Genomic DNA, 15,865 nt, shown 5'->3' with positions numbered 1-15,865 from the left:
CTAAGCCATAGAATACACTTTTTATTTTTTTAAGACAGGGTTCTCCCTGTAGCCACAGCAGGCCTGGAACTCACTTATGTAGACCAAGCTGGCCTTTATCACACATAGATATAGATTCACCTGCCTCTTGCCATCTGATTGCCCTACCTCACACTTTTTTTTTTTGAGTCAGGGCCTCCTTGTAGCCCCAGCTGTCCTGGAACTCACTATGTAGACCGGGCTGGCCTCAAACTCACAAAGATCTGCCTGCCTCTACCTCCCAAGTGCTGGGACTAAAGGTGTGCACCACCACACCCACCATCACACTTATTTTTGAGACTGAGTGCTATGTATCCCAGGTTGGCCTTGAGTTTGCTAGGCAACAGAAGATGAACTTGACTTTCTGATCCTCCTGTGTCCACCTCCTCAGAGCTGAATGGCAGGTATGTGCCAGCATGACTAGTTTATGTGGCACTGCGGACTGAATCCAGGGCTTTTTGCATGTTATATAGGCACTCTACCAACCAAGCTACATCCCCAGAGTTATTTTATGTTGTGGTATTTTATCTTGACAGGGTCTCAATAAGCAGCCCAGGCTGGCCTGGAACTCAAAACTCCCCAATTTTGGCCTTCCAAGTGCTGAGATTACAGGTGCGTGCCATCATGCCTGGCTAGGGCATGCACTTTTTAAAGTTTCATTTCCTAGACAGGGTAGCCCTGGAAGGCCTGGAACTCACAGTGTAGATTAGGCTAAACTTGAACTTGTAGTGATCCTCCTGCCTCTGCCTCCCCTGAGTGCTGAGATTTCAGGTATGCACCACCACTCAAGCCTTAGAACATGCACTTTGTATATCAGGGAAGAGTCCAGGGGCATCAACACAATTCTCAGCTGTGCAGGGTCTAAAATAAAAAATCCTCCTGCTCAGGCCACATCCCAGACCAATAGTCAAACTCCGGTCAGCTCAGCACACACCCCAGTGTGTGTCCAAATGGAAATCCAAGCCCTGTACTCTCCCAATGAGTGTTTTGTTCCTTCATCTGTGGTGACCGAGATCACCTGTTTCCTATGGACTGAAACTTGTGGTCAGGGCTCACCCTTATCTGGCCCAGTGTTTGCTCTATAATCTACCTTCATCTCTGCTGGGCTCCCAAGAGTCAGCAGTTCGTTTTCCCAAAATCCTGACTTCTTGTCTTCCCTCTCTACTACCTACCATCACTAAGAACTTAGGGTGTCCTTAGAACACCCTGTCTTCCCACGGACAAGGTCTTTGACACCATTCACCCCCAAATCTGCTATCCCAGTTGAGCTTTCTGCCCTAGGTGCCCAGCCCTGGCTGGTGGGACATCTGTTGCTGTAACAGGGAAGTCCTGTTGAGAGCAGAAGTGATGAAACAGGGAAGGTGGGTGAAGCAACACAGGCAGGCAGATACGTCCTCACCATCACACTAGCCATGTCCTGGCTCTTCCTATCTCTCCATGGGGTCCCAAGCCCCAGAACCAACCATAACTTCATTGATAAGATGTCCTGTTCTCTAGCCTTGAGTTTGGCCGTGGCCTGCCTCTCTGGAGACAGATCACCAGAGCCTACCTCAAGACCCCAAAGTAGTAAGAAAGAGTAAGGGGGACAACAGAAGGTCAGGCAGCTAGTGACAACTAGTGACTATATTAAGAGATGGGCTCGAGTCTGATGAACTGAGCTTGGGAACAGTAGCAGGCAGGACAGGAACTCAAGGAGACAGAAGTGTCTGGCAGAATCTGGGGACAGATAGGTGGTCTCCCCCTCCTTCCCTTCCTCCTCTTCCCTCCCACCTGACAGTCCCCATTTGGTGTGTCATCCGGTTCAGCAGAAGCCACAGTTGCTTCCTCAAAGCAGCAGCCTCAGCTCAGAGCCCACTCACCCCGTGGTCCATCACCCACCTGCAGCTATGGTGAGTTCATTCTCAAGCCTCAGCAGCCTATACTGGCCAGGAAGCAAGAGGTGCAATAGGTGGGAACTGGGCAGTTGGAAAGCATACTTCAAGGGTCGGGTGGCAGAAGAGAGAGAGAGAGAGCTCTGAGCACTATGGTCTTGGAAACGGAATGGCCCAGGCTCAAATCTGTAACTGCAAGGGGGGTCAGATTGGGTCTGCCTGGAGTGCCCGCCCCCTCACCCCAGATCATCAGCTGGGGGGAGAGAAGCTTTCATGTGGAGTGATTTAAGTGGGTCATGCGCCCACTACTCCCCCTCCCCCAGCCAGTCACCCAGTCACCGAAGCTGTAACACTGTTTTATCTAGCCCTGTTGGTCACCTAGGAGCCCTGGCCTCAACTCACTCAGACTAGGGGTTTCAACAGAGGCATGTCTAACCCCAGGCAGGAATTGCCTCTTTCCCAGATGCACTTCTGACGCCCTACATCTCTGAATGGGGTCCCATGGTTCTGCCTTTCCTTTCCAATCTTCTTGACGAGGTAAGAAGAGAGGTCTGGAGGCCCCTCAGAGGAGCCTGGCCTTCTTGTGCATCTACCTGTCTCTGTGACCTATGGCAAAAGGCTAGCTTTGAGGGCGCCTGGGCTGTTCTGAATGGGCCATAAATGTGCATGTGCCCAAGTGGGGAGAGAGGTCCTGTCTACTGGTCTTCATGGGAGCTGTGGATAGTGAGGCTCCCTGTGTGTCAGAGACTAAGACTTCATGCCCATATCTCAGACAGACTGAGTATATACTTGTCTCTGTGGCCCTGTACATGCTTTTATTTCTGTAAATATTTACTGAGCAGTTACTATGTGCCAGTCACTGGGAGATCACAAATGAATGATCCAAGTCCCTTTCCTGCAGGGGCTAAGGGAGCTAGCCATATGTGTATATATATGTTCATGTGTGTAGGTCAATAACTCTCCACATTATTCTTTTGTTTGCTTACCTTTTGAGACAAGAGTCTATGTATCTATGACTGGCCTGGAACTCATTATGTAGATCAGGCTGGCCTGGATCTCACAAATATCCTGCCTCTGCCTCCCAAGTGCAGGGATTAAAAGCATGTGCCATCACATCTGGCTTTTTCCACTTTATTTTTTAAGACCTAGAGTTTGCTGATTTAGCTGGCCAGAAGCCCTAAAAATCCTCTCTGCCACTCCAGTGCTGGGATTACAGGTGCTGCTCTGGACTCTTTATACATGAATGCTGAGGCTAGATCTCAGGCACTGAGTGCTTGCATAGCAAGCACTCTAGTCACTTAGCAATCTCCCCATTGCCCCAAAACAAAATTTAACAATTCAAACTGGGTATGGTGGTACATACCTATAATTCCAGCATTCAAGGGCTGGAGAGATAGCTCAGGGGTTAAGAGCACTGGCTGCTCTTTTAGAGGACCTGGGATCAAATCCCAGCACCCACATGTGGCTAACAACTGTTGGTAACTCCAGTTCCAGGGGATCTGATGTACTCTTCTGAACTCCTTGGGCATTGCGAGACACAAGTGCACTTACATGCATGCAGACAATACACTCATACACATAAAAAAAATAATTTCCCAGCATTCAGAAGGCTGAAGTAGGATTGGAAATTTCAGACAAGACCGAGCTACACAGTGAGACCCTGTCTCAAAAACAACGCTAGGTATAGTGATACATGCCTATAATCCCACCACATGGGAAGTAGAAGAAGGAGGATCAGGAGTTCAAGGTCATCCTTTGCTATAGAGCAAGTTTGAGGTCAGACTGTTATACGGGAGACCCTGAACCAAAGGAACAAAACAAAACAAAAACCAAGTCAATGGGGATGAGGGTAGGTGTGGCTCAGTGATAAGAATGCTTACCTAGCAAGGCGCTGGGTTCCATTCCCAACACTGCAAAAACACAAAACCAAAGAACAACCCAGTCAAGACATTAAAGTAAAACCAATATAAGATGTTTGATGGGTGGTAAGAGTTATGTGAGCTAGTGAGAGTGGGCAACTGGAGAGGTAAGATTGACTTAAAAGAGTTGTGAGTTGGAGAACTGGCTCAGCAGGTAAGAGCACCGGCTGCTCTTGCAGAGGACCCAGGTTCGGTTCCCAGCACCCACATGGCACCTAACAACCATCTGTAACTCCAGTTCCACAGGATCTGACACCCTCTTCTGGTCTCCTTAGGCACTGGAGAACATGGGTGTATTTACATACATGCAGGTAAAACATTCATACACATAAAAAATAAATATAAAAACATTAAAAAAATGCAGAGTTGTCTTAGAAGGTCTCTTTTAATGAGATACTATGCTAGAGACCTGGAAGAGGAGAGATCCATGCAATTTGTCTCAGAAGGTCTCTTTTAATGAGATACTATGCTAGAGACCCAGAAGAGGAGAGACCCACACAATGAGGGGTACGTACTGCAGACAGGGCACGGGGGAGGGGGGGAGTCATTCAGAATGAATGGGTCATTTACTGTTTGCTGTCCCTGGAGAGATGAGGGATCACTAAGGGAGTGGGACAGAGGCTTGGCAGATCTCCTCCAGCTGCTGCAGAGGCTTGGGGGCCAGGGGCAGCAGACCATGGAGGAGATGAGCCAGTTACAGTAATCTGGGCAGTGGAGGACAGTTCCTCCACTGGGGTAACAGTGGTGAAGGCAGTGAGAAGTGGTTGGATTCCGGATGTATTTTGAAACTGGAACAGAAAGGACTGGGGAGAACTTGGTGGCCAGGCCAGGTGTGTGTGGAGGGGAGCAAGGGGTTGGGATGTAGTAGAAGGCTAAAGGCTTGAGGATGCTGGGAAGGTATCGCTGACTGGGAAGAAACGTAGGCAGAGAAGTCAGGAGGGCGTGGCTTCCAGAAGCCTGGGGACAAAGGATAGTTCTTGGCCAAAAAGCAGCTGTGGGTGGGAGAGCTGGCTCATAGGTTATACAGAGGACCCAGGTTCAGTTCCCAGAACCCTATGGAGGCTAACGACTATCTGTATCTCCAGTTCCAGGGGATCTGACACCATTTTGGCTTCCACAGGCATTGCATGACATGGGCGCACTTAACATACATGCAGGCAAAATAAGTCATACGCAAAATTTTTTTAAAAAGAAGCCGGTTGGCCGGGCATGGTGGCACACGCCTTTAATCCCAGCACTCGGGAGGCAGAGGCAGGCAGATCTCTGTGAGTTCAAGGCCTGCCTGGTCTACATAGTGAGTTCCATAGTGAGCTGGGGCTACAGAGAGACCCTGTCTCAAAAAGACCAAAAAAAGAAGCTGGCTAAGGTCCAGATGAGGTTGGAGAAGAGGCAATTGCAGAATAGGAGACTAAGGGAAGGGGACAGTTGATGGGTTTGTGTGTCTATAACCAAATGTGTGTGGGCCTGAGTGTATATATGTGCACTGCATGCATGTAGGTGCCTGTGATGGCTGGAATAGGGCATCAGAGCCTCTAGAACTGGAGTTACAGGTGGTCGTGAGCTGTCCAATATGGGTGCTGAGAACTAAACATGCATCCTCTCCACGAACAGCCAGTGCTCTTAACCACTGAGCCATCTCTCCAGCCCCCTCCTTCTGCCTTCCGTCTTTTTGAAACCTTGCCTAAACGATATGATCCACATCCTCCTAGGAGAGCCACCAGGACTTCCGAAGCCTCCAAGCCAAGTTCCAGGCCTCTCAGTCACAGTCTGGCGAACTCCCCAGAAAACCCCCCAAACCTGAGTTCAACAAAAACATGAAGCCTCCACAGCCCCAGTTGGGTGAGCAGCCCAGTAAGTCACTGCCACCTGAGGTCATCGCAGTGTCCTTGAAGCCCCTGCAGCTCCAGGTTTCTGATCTCTCCAAGAAACCCCTGCAGCCTGAGTTCACAGACCTGAAGTTCACACAGCCAGAGGTTGCTGGTTTCCCCAAGAAGCCCCCAAAGCCTGAGTTCACTGATCTCCCCAAGAAGCCCTCCGAGTCTGAGCCCACAGATCTCCCAAGGAAGTCCCCCAAGCCCCAGTTTGCTAGGCTCCCCAAGAAGCCCCCCAAACCTGAGTTTGGTGAACTCTCCAAGAAGTCCCCACAGCTTGAGATACCTCAGAAGGTCTTGCAGCAGGAGCCCCTGAAGCCCAACCTCAGCAACCCTACCAGGACCCCTTTAGAACTCAAACCCAGTGCACTCCCCAAGTTCTTGCAGCCTGAGTACAGTGAGGCCCCTCTGGGGCCCTCGCAGTTTGAGTTTCCCAAGAAGCCACCGCAGCCTCAGGCTGGTAGCTTCCCTAGAAAGTCCCTGACACAGGCTGAGTCCAGCAAGTTTCCTCAGACAACCTGCTCCAAGTCCGAGTCCAGTGAGCCCTACCCCCACACCCCGAAGCCTGACTTCTGTACCCGTCCCACAAAGTCTCCACAGTGTGAGTTCAATGAGAACCTCAGGAAGACCCAGCAGACTCCCCCTAAGTCCCCACAGCAACCTGAGTTATATGAAGTCCCTCAGACGCCTCCTTGGAAGTCTGAGTCCTGTGACCCCCAACCTCACTCCCCACAGCCGGGCTTCAGTGCATTTCCCAAGAAGCATTCACAACTCCAGCTAAGTGACCTTACTAGGACATCCTCAGAGCCTGAAGTCTGCACGGTTCCCAAGAGGCCACGGCAGCCTGAGTTCAAGGTGTTTTCCAAGAAGCCCCTGCAGCCTGAGCTGGGTCACCTCCCCAGGACATCCTCAGAGCCTGAGTTTGGCTTGCTCCCCAGGAAGTTTTTGCAGCCTGAGAGGCAGGGAAAACCCCGCAAGCTCTCCCAGCCTGAGCTCAAGAAGACCCTGCATCCAGAGTTCAAGGGTCTTCCTAGAAAACCCCAGCTTCCTGGCTCAGTTTCTGAGAGCTCCCTGCCCACTGCCATCACAGGCTCCAGCCCTAGGTTTGGAGCTACTGGGAGACCCCGCTGGAGGTCAGAAGACTTCCATGTCCCGCACCCACCCCAGCGGAGGCCTCTGCCGTCAGTCAGCAGTCTGGGATCTCCCCCAGTCAAGCCCCCACTTCCCCCAGGCCCCATCAATATCCAGAGCTTCCGGAGAGCTTCAGCAGGAACCACAGGTGAGTCAGGAGGGGCAGCTCAGGCTGAGAGGAAGGGCCTGAAGTTGAGAGGCAGGGCCACTTCCCTCCTGTTTTCTCCCCACAGCTGTGCAGAGGACCGGTTTGTCTGCTGGGACCCACTTCCAAGCCCAACGTCCTCAGCACATCCTTCAGTGAGTGTGGTGAGGAAGGGGCCAGGCATGGGTGGAAGCTGAAAGAGGCCTTCACCTAAGATATCCCTGCAGGGACTCAGATGAGATCTATGAGCTGTATGATGATGTGGAGCTCACAGATGACTCCAGTCCCAGCCCCAGGGGAAGAGGTATGTAGGTGGTTGGCCTGGGTACCTGTGAAGCATTTTCACTCACATTCCTGGTTTGAGACCACAAAATAATCCAGCTGGATGCTGGTGGGCTGAATGGTGAGGAAGGGGACGAACCGAGGCAACCAGTCCAGGTACAAGGTTGCTGTAGGCAGCAGAGGACAGGTGGTGATGGAGGCCTAGACACAGTGAAGAATCGCAGAGATCAAAGGTGGCAAACTACTTGGTGGGTAGGGGCATGAGGTTGGTAGGCTGTAGCCTAGAGCTTCCGTGCAGAGGAGTCACAGCAGGATTGTGGGCAAGGCACCAGGTTCCCAAGTGGCAAAGACCTATAAACCCAACTTGGGAGGAAGAGATGAGATCAATTCAGGGCCCTCTCTGATGACAGCAGGCTCAAGCCCAGCTTGGGCTCTGGGACCCTCTTGCTTAAAAAAATAAATAAAACCCCATCCACCAGGTTCCCTAAAGCTGTGTTCCAGGCATGGAGATGTCCCAGCAGGACACAGGCCTGGAATCAGGAGAGGTATGGGCTGGAGGCAGATGTAACAGCAGAAGGCCCCTTTCCTTAAGTCAGTTCCTAGAGGGACAAAGGGGAGGCAGAGCAGGTTTGAGCCTCCAGGCTGGCGCTAGGGTTGGTGCCTCAACAATCAAGACTACGGTTTCCGTGACAGAATCTCACTTGATTCTGCCTTCACCAAGGCAGTATCACCCCCATATCACCAACTAAGGTGGAGGCTCCGAAACAGCTTAGCTAACCGCTAATTCACAGTGGGACTCCAGCCAAATTCCCTGCTCCCTGACTGCTCCTTGCCTTTCTGGCAGGCAGTCTGGCCTTGGGATCGCTCCTGCTCTCCTCATTCCAGCTGGAAGTCCTGGCACAAATTCTCCAGCCCTTGTTCCTTCCTGGGCCCCTTCTGCTTCTCCTTGGGCCTGTGGGAGCTGCTTGCAACAGCTCTTTCAGCACAGTTTCCTGACAGGGTCCCTCCTGCTTCCACTGAGGGGAAGCCTCTGTAGCTTGGGTCTGGGCGTTGCCAGCTTTGGAGAAAGAGGCTGGTCAGACGGTTTCCAGAACAAGGACCTCTTCTTAAACAAAACAGATCACATCCCCTCCTTCACACACTACACCCTGTAACCTCCTCCCCAGTTCTGTCCATTCTCCAAGACCACAATCAAGTACCAAACGTCCCTGAGTTTCTCGCTTGGTAAGAAAATGTGTGGGCCTTCCTGTGGTACAGATCTTCTCTCAAAAGCTGCTTTGAGCTTTGTAGACCAATCTTGCTAATACCAGGGTGGCCTGGGATTACCAGCTCCTCCCTCCTACTGTGACCTCCTTCAGAGCAGTGGAAGCTCCACTAGAGGCCTTTTTTTGACAGCTAGAAACCCACCTTGTATGGCAGGGTCAGTCTTTCTAGGCTATGAACAGACCCACAGGGGCTTTGAGTGGTCTGCTCAGAATAAACTGGACAACCTAGGGTCCACAGAATCCAGCAGTGGCACAGTCAAGTTTGCTCTTAGCTGGGGGACCACCCAGGGCTGAAGAAGCCCTTGGGAAAAGCAGGTGCAGTGGAGGTCAAGCTCAACACTAAGTTGTATGATGGAGATGCCCCTCAGTGGGATGCTGTGAGAAAGGACAGCTTGACTGAAATGTGCAAAAAAACCAGGGGGCCTCCAATTCAGGCCCTCACTCATCCAGGCTTCCAGAAGCCATTGTTGCCATCCAAACCCTCAGCCAACAGGACTCATACTGGAAGCCTGACCCACTGCTGGGAAGTAGTACAGCCCTCACTCTGGGAAACCCTGCTGTCTAGTCTTAGCAGCAGAAGGGCCAGATCAAGAATACCCTAGTGGCACTTATCTTTCTAAATCCAAAGCTGTGTGTGTGATATACCAGCATCTGTGTAGCTTTGGTTAGCTTGGAACTTACTATGTAGACCTCAAACAAAGATCCACCCGCCTCTGCCTCCAGAGTGCTAGGATTAAAGTTGTGTGTCACCATAGCCGACCTGAATCCCACATCTTATATGACAACCCCCCCACCTGTTCTGTCAGGCAGAAACAAAATGGCCTCAAAAGCATACAAATCCATCCTACCTCTATCATCTTACTAGTGGGGTGGTCCTAGACAACTGACCAACTAACTTCTCAGCAAATCTTCCCCAGCAAAGTCAATCCATTAAAACTGAGAAGCCCTAAGGGTAAGGCCCAGGGAGAAGAGTGGTCAAGATTCAGGGATGCCTGGGGCTGGAGAGCTGGTTCAGTGGTTAAGAACACTGGCTGTTTGCAGAGGACTTGAGTTTGGTTCCCAGCACCCATGTGGTGGCTAACAACCATCCTTAACTCCAGTTCCAGGCAATCTAAAACCTTCTGGCCTCTACAGGCACTGCACACACGATACACTTACCTACATGCAGGCAAAACATTCATACACATAAAATAAATAATAAACAGATTCAGGGAGGATGAGAACCTGCACAGGGCAGGTTCTCTCCAGATTAAGTCACCAGGGTAAAGCTAGGCAGAGGTGGGGGGGGGGGGTCCTTGTCCTGACTCAGTATTCAATGCCCCCAGATGAAGTGCAGTCCACCCAACAAGTCACCAGGAGGCTGCAGCAGGATTCAGAACTTAGGTAGGCAAAGGGGTTGTGATGGGGCAGGGCTGAGCTCTAAGTCTGATAAGGGGCACTTCTTGCTCACAATGTCTGGGGGTTCCAGGAAGGAAAAGGCCACTCAGGCACAGCAGTTGCCACCCACAGACCCCAAGTTGTTGAAGCAGATCAGGAAGGCAGAGAAAGCTGAAAGAGAGTTCCGGAAGAAGTTCAAGGTAAGGGCACTGAACCCACCAAGAGTCTTGGGAAGACTGGGACCAGAGTCCCAGGATTGGATAATCCTGAGGTGGTTATCTAGGGTGACATCATAAGCCCAAGGACCTAACAACATGTCCCCCCAGTTTGAAGGGGAGATTGTAATTCATACAAGAATGATGATTGACCCCAATGCAAAGGCCAGGCGTGGGGGCGGCAAGCACCTGGGCATCCGGCGTGGAGAGATCCTGGAGGTGATTGAGTTCACTAGCAAGGATGAGATGCTGTGCCGGGACCCCAAGGGCAAGTGTAAGTATGGTTGGCCCACACCAAGGGAAGGGAGTGTGGAGTACTGGGGCTGAGAATCTAATCTACGTGCTCTCTCCCAGATGGCTATGTACCCAGAACGGCACTGCTGCCTCTGTGAGTGTTGGTCCTGCCTGGGTAGGGGTGGGAACCACAAGGGTGGCTTCCTCTGACCACACTATGCTCTCTGCCAGGGAAACGGAAGTGTATGACGATGTTGGCTTCTGGGGTATGTACAGTAACATCCATGGAGCTGTTTGCTATCGTGCCTTGAGGTAATGGGGTCACTCAGAAGTCATCCTTTCTTACAGATCCTCTGGACTACCAACCATTTCCATAAGGTGGGTCTCAGAACAGCCCACCAGCCCAGCCACTGCTCACTAGAGAGCCCTGGACGCCAGCCTGACGAAGAGAGCTGCCCAGGTGCACATATGCTCATATAAAGCCCCCATTTAAAACATCCCTGCTTCTTGTCTTTTTCTTTCCACAGTAAAACACAGGCACCAAAGGTGAGGGGGTAGAGTGGCCAAAGAAAGTAGTAAGCACTGCTCAATAGGAAGGGAGCTAGAGTGCAGGATGCACCCCATACTCGAATGTATACCCTCACACCCAGGACAACTGGTAGCTGAACCCCTAACTCTGCAGGCTGCCAACATCTGTCTTTGCTCAGTTAAGTCGATGGCAGCCCTACATTGGTGGGTGGGACTCCTCCTAACAGGATCTCAGTATCAAGTGTGTGCTAAGCCTGGCATCATCTTAGTTGGCTTGAGCAGAGAAAAGCCCAAGCGTAGTGAGCCAGCTACATTGTCTATGCTCCTGAGAATAAAGCCACAGGAGCAGACAGGATGGCTTTCAGGATACTGTAAAATAGTCTATTTTCATTCCTGGGAAATGAAGACCTTTTAGAATGAAATTTCTATACTATAGTGTCCCTAACCCCTGACCCCTAGGGCCCAAAGACAAGGATTAATGGAGTGCAATACCCGAGGAAGGGAGGAAGCCCCAAGTCACTGTCGCTTCCCAAACCTCAGAAGGCCACCCCCACAACATACACACAAAGGCAAGCCAACTTTCAGGAACTGGTATTTATTATCAAAGTCATATTTGATGTCAACAAGATGCCACAACTACAAAAAAAATTGCGCACATTGCAATCTCAATGCAAACAGTCAAATGGAACCCCAGTCATTAAAAAAGTAATTCAAATTACCCCAAAAAGCAACTGAATTTTTTAAACATCTTTATACATCCAGCCAACAAATTAAAATGGTTAACAAGAAAAAATACAAATTCAGAGGTCTGGTATTGATGTTTAAAAAAGGCAACTGCCTAAGCATTTCTATCGATCCGAACATCAATCTCTCGGCCACTCAGCTTCATGCCATTCATCATCCGGCAGGCTCTCTCAGCCACCTCTGGAGACTCAAACTTAACCACACCGCACCCCTTGGACTTTCCATTCTCCATCTTGATGTCGGCGTACAGCACGTGGCCTGGCACAGGGAGGGAAGAAGAGACCACACGTGTCAGGCAAACCCAGAGCTCAGCCTCAGTCTAGGCTCCACTCAGTCCAGATCACCTGTTGGATTTCGGTGACAGAGTCAAAAAGGAGAGAGGCCCTTGCAGGTGAAGCGCGAATGCTCAACACCGAGTATGGCACCAGCAACTACGGCCACTTCCACCACATTTGCCATTGTTCTCCAAACAGTACAACAGCCTGACCTGCTGTGAAAAGCCTGCCAAGTGGCTTCAAGTGCTTGCCATTATGCTCCAGGGAGCTCCAAAAAGAAGAGAGCCATGTGAGGTCAACTTTAGATTCAAATTCTAGAGACCCAATTGTTCCAGTGCCACCATCCCATCACAAAATCATTAGCAATACAACTGACACATTTATACTGTCCTGTGTAAACCAGGTATAATTAGTGCACAGCTTACACATATTCATTCAAGCACTCATTAAGCACCAAGGTATGTGTCAAGCACTGTGGAAATGGGCCTATAATAGGCTAAGAACCATAGAGGTCAAGGCTCTACTCCAGTGATGGCCAAGGACAGAACAGTGCTGTCATGACCCACAATTTTAGAGCCACCACCAGCCTGCAAAGAGATGACACTCCAGGGACTTCTCACAATACAGTTCCAAAACAGATTATGTAGAAATTCACCATAATAAAGATTCTTGCCAGGGCAAGGCAAAGTGGCACACGCCTGCAATTTCAGCCTTGGGAAGGTGAAACAGGATTACTGAAGTTCTTGCCAGTCTCCAGCTACATGGCAAGACCTAGGCGTAAAAGAAGGGAAGCACAGTTCACAAAAGAGGAAAAGGCAAAAGGAACAGGAAGGAGAAAAGCTCCTGTAATTCCAAACCTGGGGAGGCGGGGGTGGGGGGTTAGGAGGCTCAATCAAGAGTTCAAGGTCACTGGGGATATAGCTCAGTTGGTAGAGGGCTTGCCTAGCACACACAAAGCCCTGGGATCCATCTGCAGCACTGCACAGACTGGCTGTGGTAGTGCACACCTGTAATCTAGGACTCAGGAAGGCAGAGGAAGGAGGACCAGAAGTTCAAGGTTATCCTCTGCTGCATTATGATTTTGTTTTTTGAGACAGGGTCTCCCTGTAGCCCCAGCTGGTCTCAATCTACTTGCCTCCATGTCTGGCTCTACACAATGATTTTAAGGACTCTAGGTTACATGAAGGCCCGTCTCAAAAAATTATTAAAGAACTCAAGGCCGCCATTCTTGGCTATATACTGTTTGGGGACAACATGCAACCTGCAATCCTACCTCAAAAAGAAAAGAGAAAGGAAAGGAAGAGGAAAGGATGAACAGAAAAGAAAGGAAGAACGACTTCTGCCAGCAAAGCATTTTGGAGGAAAATCACTTGGGGCTTAGGTTCAAGGGCAGGAGGGAGATGGAATCAAGTTTCAAGCTTTTGAGCTTGCATTTTCTGAGAGGCAGGGAGAGTGGCATGTTTCAACCGGATTGTTTGAATATCTAGTTACAATGCACAATGATGTGGAAAATACAATGGGAAAGAAGCAGAAAACCAGACAAGAAGGGTGGGCAAAGAATCAGGGAAAATCACCATGAGGGCTCAAACGTGAGCCACACCTGACCTAGAAACAGGAACCCCAATCCTGCAGATCTTGGTTTAGGGTCTGGAGAGACAGCTGAAATACACTGCAGTGGTATAAAGAGGGCAGGGGAAGATCTCAGAGATTTTCATCCCGCAGTGCCCAGACTTAAATAAATCTTACCCATGGCACAGAACCAGTTGTGGGCTTGGGGGGGGAGAAGCAACCTGTCTTGGGTCGCTTGTTTTGGTTTTGCCTATTAAAAGTTGTGTAACCTTAAGAGATTAAGAATCAGCTTTGCAGATTCATATGTAAAAAGGGGATGACAGACTCCTTTCAAAAGCTCTAGGAAGCAGGGAGTGGTGGCACAGTCCTCTAATTCCAGCACACAGAAAAGGCTGAGGCAAGAGGATCATGAATTCAAGGCTAGGTTATATAGCCTTTTTTTCAAAAAACTAAAGAAGAAAAACCACTAACAATGGAGGGGGAAAAAAAAAAGCACACAACATGACACCTACCAGGACACCAAATGTCTGCTTGAGTACCTGCAGAGGCAGAACAATGGCAAGGCCCACTGGTGCTCTAGAGCCCATGGACAGTGGTTGTTACAACTAGGAAGGAAGCTTCATTGCTCCAACTCAATAGCATCACCAACAAGCCACAACACGAAAGCAACTAGAGAGCCTTTCTCAGACAGACACTTACCACATTCGTTGAATTTGTCTTTTAGCATCTTCCATGTAAAATCAAATGGGAGCTGAAGGAAAAATAGGCAAATTAATGTATGATGCAATCAAGTCTTGAGGTACAGATATCCAACAACTTGCAATCAGCAGGAAGCACACGTCTATCTAGAATTAGTTTATAAAGTGGTGCAATGAGTGGCACAGGGAATGCCCCGTGGCTCTAACTCTTGCCATGCTTTAAGGGAGCAAAGCAGAAATCCTTAACTCAGAGACCAAGCATGGCCATCTTTCTCTCCATCATTGTGCCCCATCACAGGAAAGTGCCAGACCACTGTCCTTGCTGTAAGCCCTCATACTCCTTCCTCAACCTCCAGCCCCACTAGGGACAGGGGCAAGTTGTACCCTGCAAGCTGCCCAGTTCTTCCTTCAACAGACCTCTCTACATCACTCAGTCCACTGACCTCCCCAGAATCCCTCCACAGTAACACCAACGAGTTCCTGAAAAAGCACTTACATTTCTCACAAATATCTGACAAGCCTTCCTGGCCACTCCAGGAGCATGGCCTCCAGCTCCACCAAAGGAACCCGCGAAGCTTCCTCCAAAGTTGCCCCGTTCCATCTCAATGGCGCGGTCAAAGCTAGCACCGCCAGCGCCACCCATGGCCAGGCCCATGCGCTCGATGCCAGCACCTAAGGCTGGACCCATGGCTGGACCCATGCGCTCGAGGCTGTTGGCGCCCATTCGCTCAAGGCCCATGCGCTCAAGACTGTTGGCTCCCATGCGCTCGAGGCCCATGCGCTCCAGGTTGTTGGCGCCCATGCGCTCCAGGCCAGTGGCCATGCGATCCATCACAGGGCCCATGCGCTCCAGGCCGGCCCCCATGCCTGCTGGCACCATGCGATCCATGCTCAGGCCCATGCGCTCGATGGCAGGGCCCATGCGCTCCACGCCAGAGCCCATACGCTCAATGGTTTGGCCCACTCGGTCAATTGGAGTGGCCATGCGCTCCAGGCCAAAGCCCATGCCGGCGCCCATGCGCTCAACACCAGAGCCAATGCGCTCCATGGTCTGGCCCATGCGCTCAATGCTGGAGGCCATGTGGTCAAGGCCCAATGGGCCCATGCGCTCGATGCCAGAGCCCATGCGCTCAACTGAGCCCATGCGGTCCATGACCAGGCCCATGCGCTCAATCTCAGAGCCCACACGATCCATGCCGTGGCCTAGGCCTGCGCCCATGCGCTCCATGCCAGCACCGCCAATGCGGTCAATGCCAGGGCCCATTCTCTCGATCCCAGGAACAGTGCCTCCAGCTCCACCTGAAACAGGGACAAAAACCACAGGTGGAAGTCAGGGATTTGTGCATTTATGTACATGCCATGCAATGCCAGGACACTCTGGCTCATAAGCTCAACCACAGATCAAAAGTTCATCCCCTAAGTGATTTATTATTAAGGCAATTCTCAAATGTTGACAACTATTGAAGACAGGTAATAAGTGGACTGGGTCCCTATAATCATCTTCCCATTCTGGTGAATATCCATTAGGAGATTCAGAAGGAGTAAAACTCCACCTTCATGTTGCTTCTGAGGTGCTGGAATCTGTGACAAACTTTAGGAGCCACACACTGATTCCAGAAACCTGTGCAGTTTCCCCATCATCAGACATGGAAAAAATGCTTTCAAGGAGGCATGTAAACACTTTACTCAGTCACTCAGTTTAACAGACAAAGAGTTACATGGA

The 15,865-nt window shown here is 50.5% G+C and overlaps 2 protein-coding genes across 3 annotated transcripts in view; one reads left to right on the top strand and one right to left on the bottom strand.

Annotated features, from left to right (window-relative positions):
* Positions 1-10,705, top strand: part of Pram1 (PML-RARA regulated adaptor molecule 1) — a 12,978-nt gene extending 2,273 nt beyond the window's left edge. The window contains exons 2-11 of the mRNA XM_008844596.1: positions 2,353-2,426; positions 5,518-6,958; positions 7,044-7,110; positions 7,183-7,259; positions 9,828-9,885; positions 9,971-10,079; positions 10,206-10,368; positions 10,449-10,482; positions 10,560-10,594; positions 10,677-10,705. Of these exons, the coding sequence (XP_008842818.1) occupies positions 2,353-2,426; positions 5,518-6,958; positions 7,044-7,110; positions 7,183-7,259; positions 9,828-9,885; positions 9,971-10,079; positions 10,206-10,368; positions 10,449-10,482; positions 10,560-10,594; positions 10,677-10,705 (2,087 nt within the window). The remainder of the gene's footprint in view (positions 1-2,352; positions 2,427-5,517; positions 6,959-7,043; positions 7,111-7,182; positions 7,260-9,827; positions 9,886-9,970; positions 10,080-10,205; positions 10,369-10,448; positions 10,483-10,559; positions 10,595-10,676) is intronic.
* Positions 10,706-11,435: 730 nt separating this feature from the next.
* Positions 11,436-15,865, bottom strand: part of Hnrnpm (heterogeneous nuclear ribonucleoprotein M) — a 52,084-nt gene continuing 47,654 nt past the window's right edge. For both annotated transcript variants that reach the window (XM_008844573.3, XM_008844574.3), the window contains 3 exons: positions 14,639-15,441; positions 14,144-14,195; positions 11,436-11,858 (listed from right to left, as the gene is read on the bottom strand). In XM_008844573.3, coding sequence (XP_008842795.1) covers positions 11,695-11,858; positions 14,144-14,195; positions 14,639-15,441 — 1,019 coding nt within the window. In that variant the 3' untranslated portion in view covers positions 11,436-11,694. The remainder of the gene's footprint in view (positions 11,859-14,143; positions 14,196-14,638; positions 15,442-15,865) is intronic.

Source organism: Nannospalax galili, unplaced genomic scaffold, assembly GCF_000622305.1.
Source record: "Nannospalax galili isolate Female #2095 unplaced genomic scaffold, S.galili_v1.0 scaffold262, whole genome shotgun sequence".
NCBI lineage: Eukaryota > Metazoa > Chordata > Mammalia > Rodentia > Spalacidae > Nannospalax > Nannospalax galili.
The sequence above is the reverse complement of the archived record's forward strand: the minus strand, read 5'-3'. Positions and strand labels throughout refer to the sequence as shown.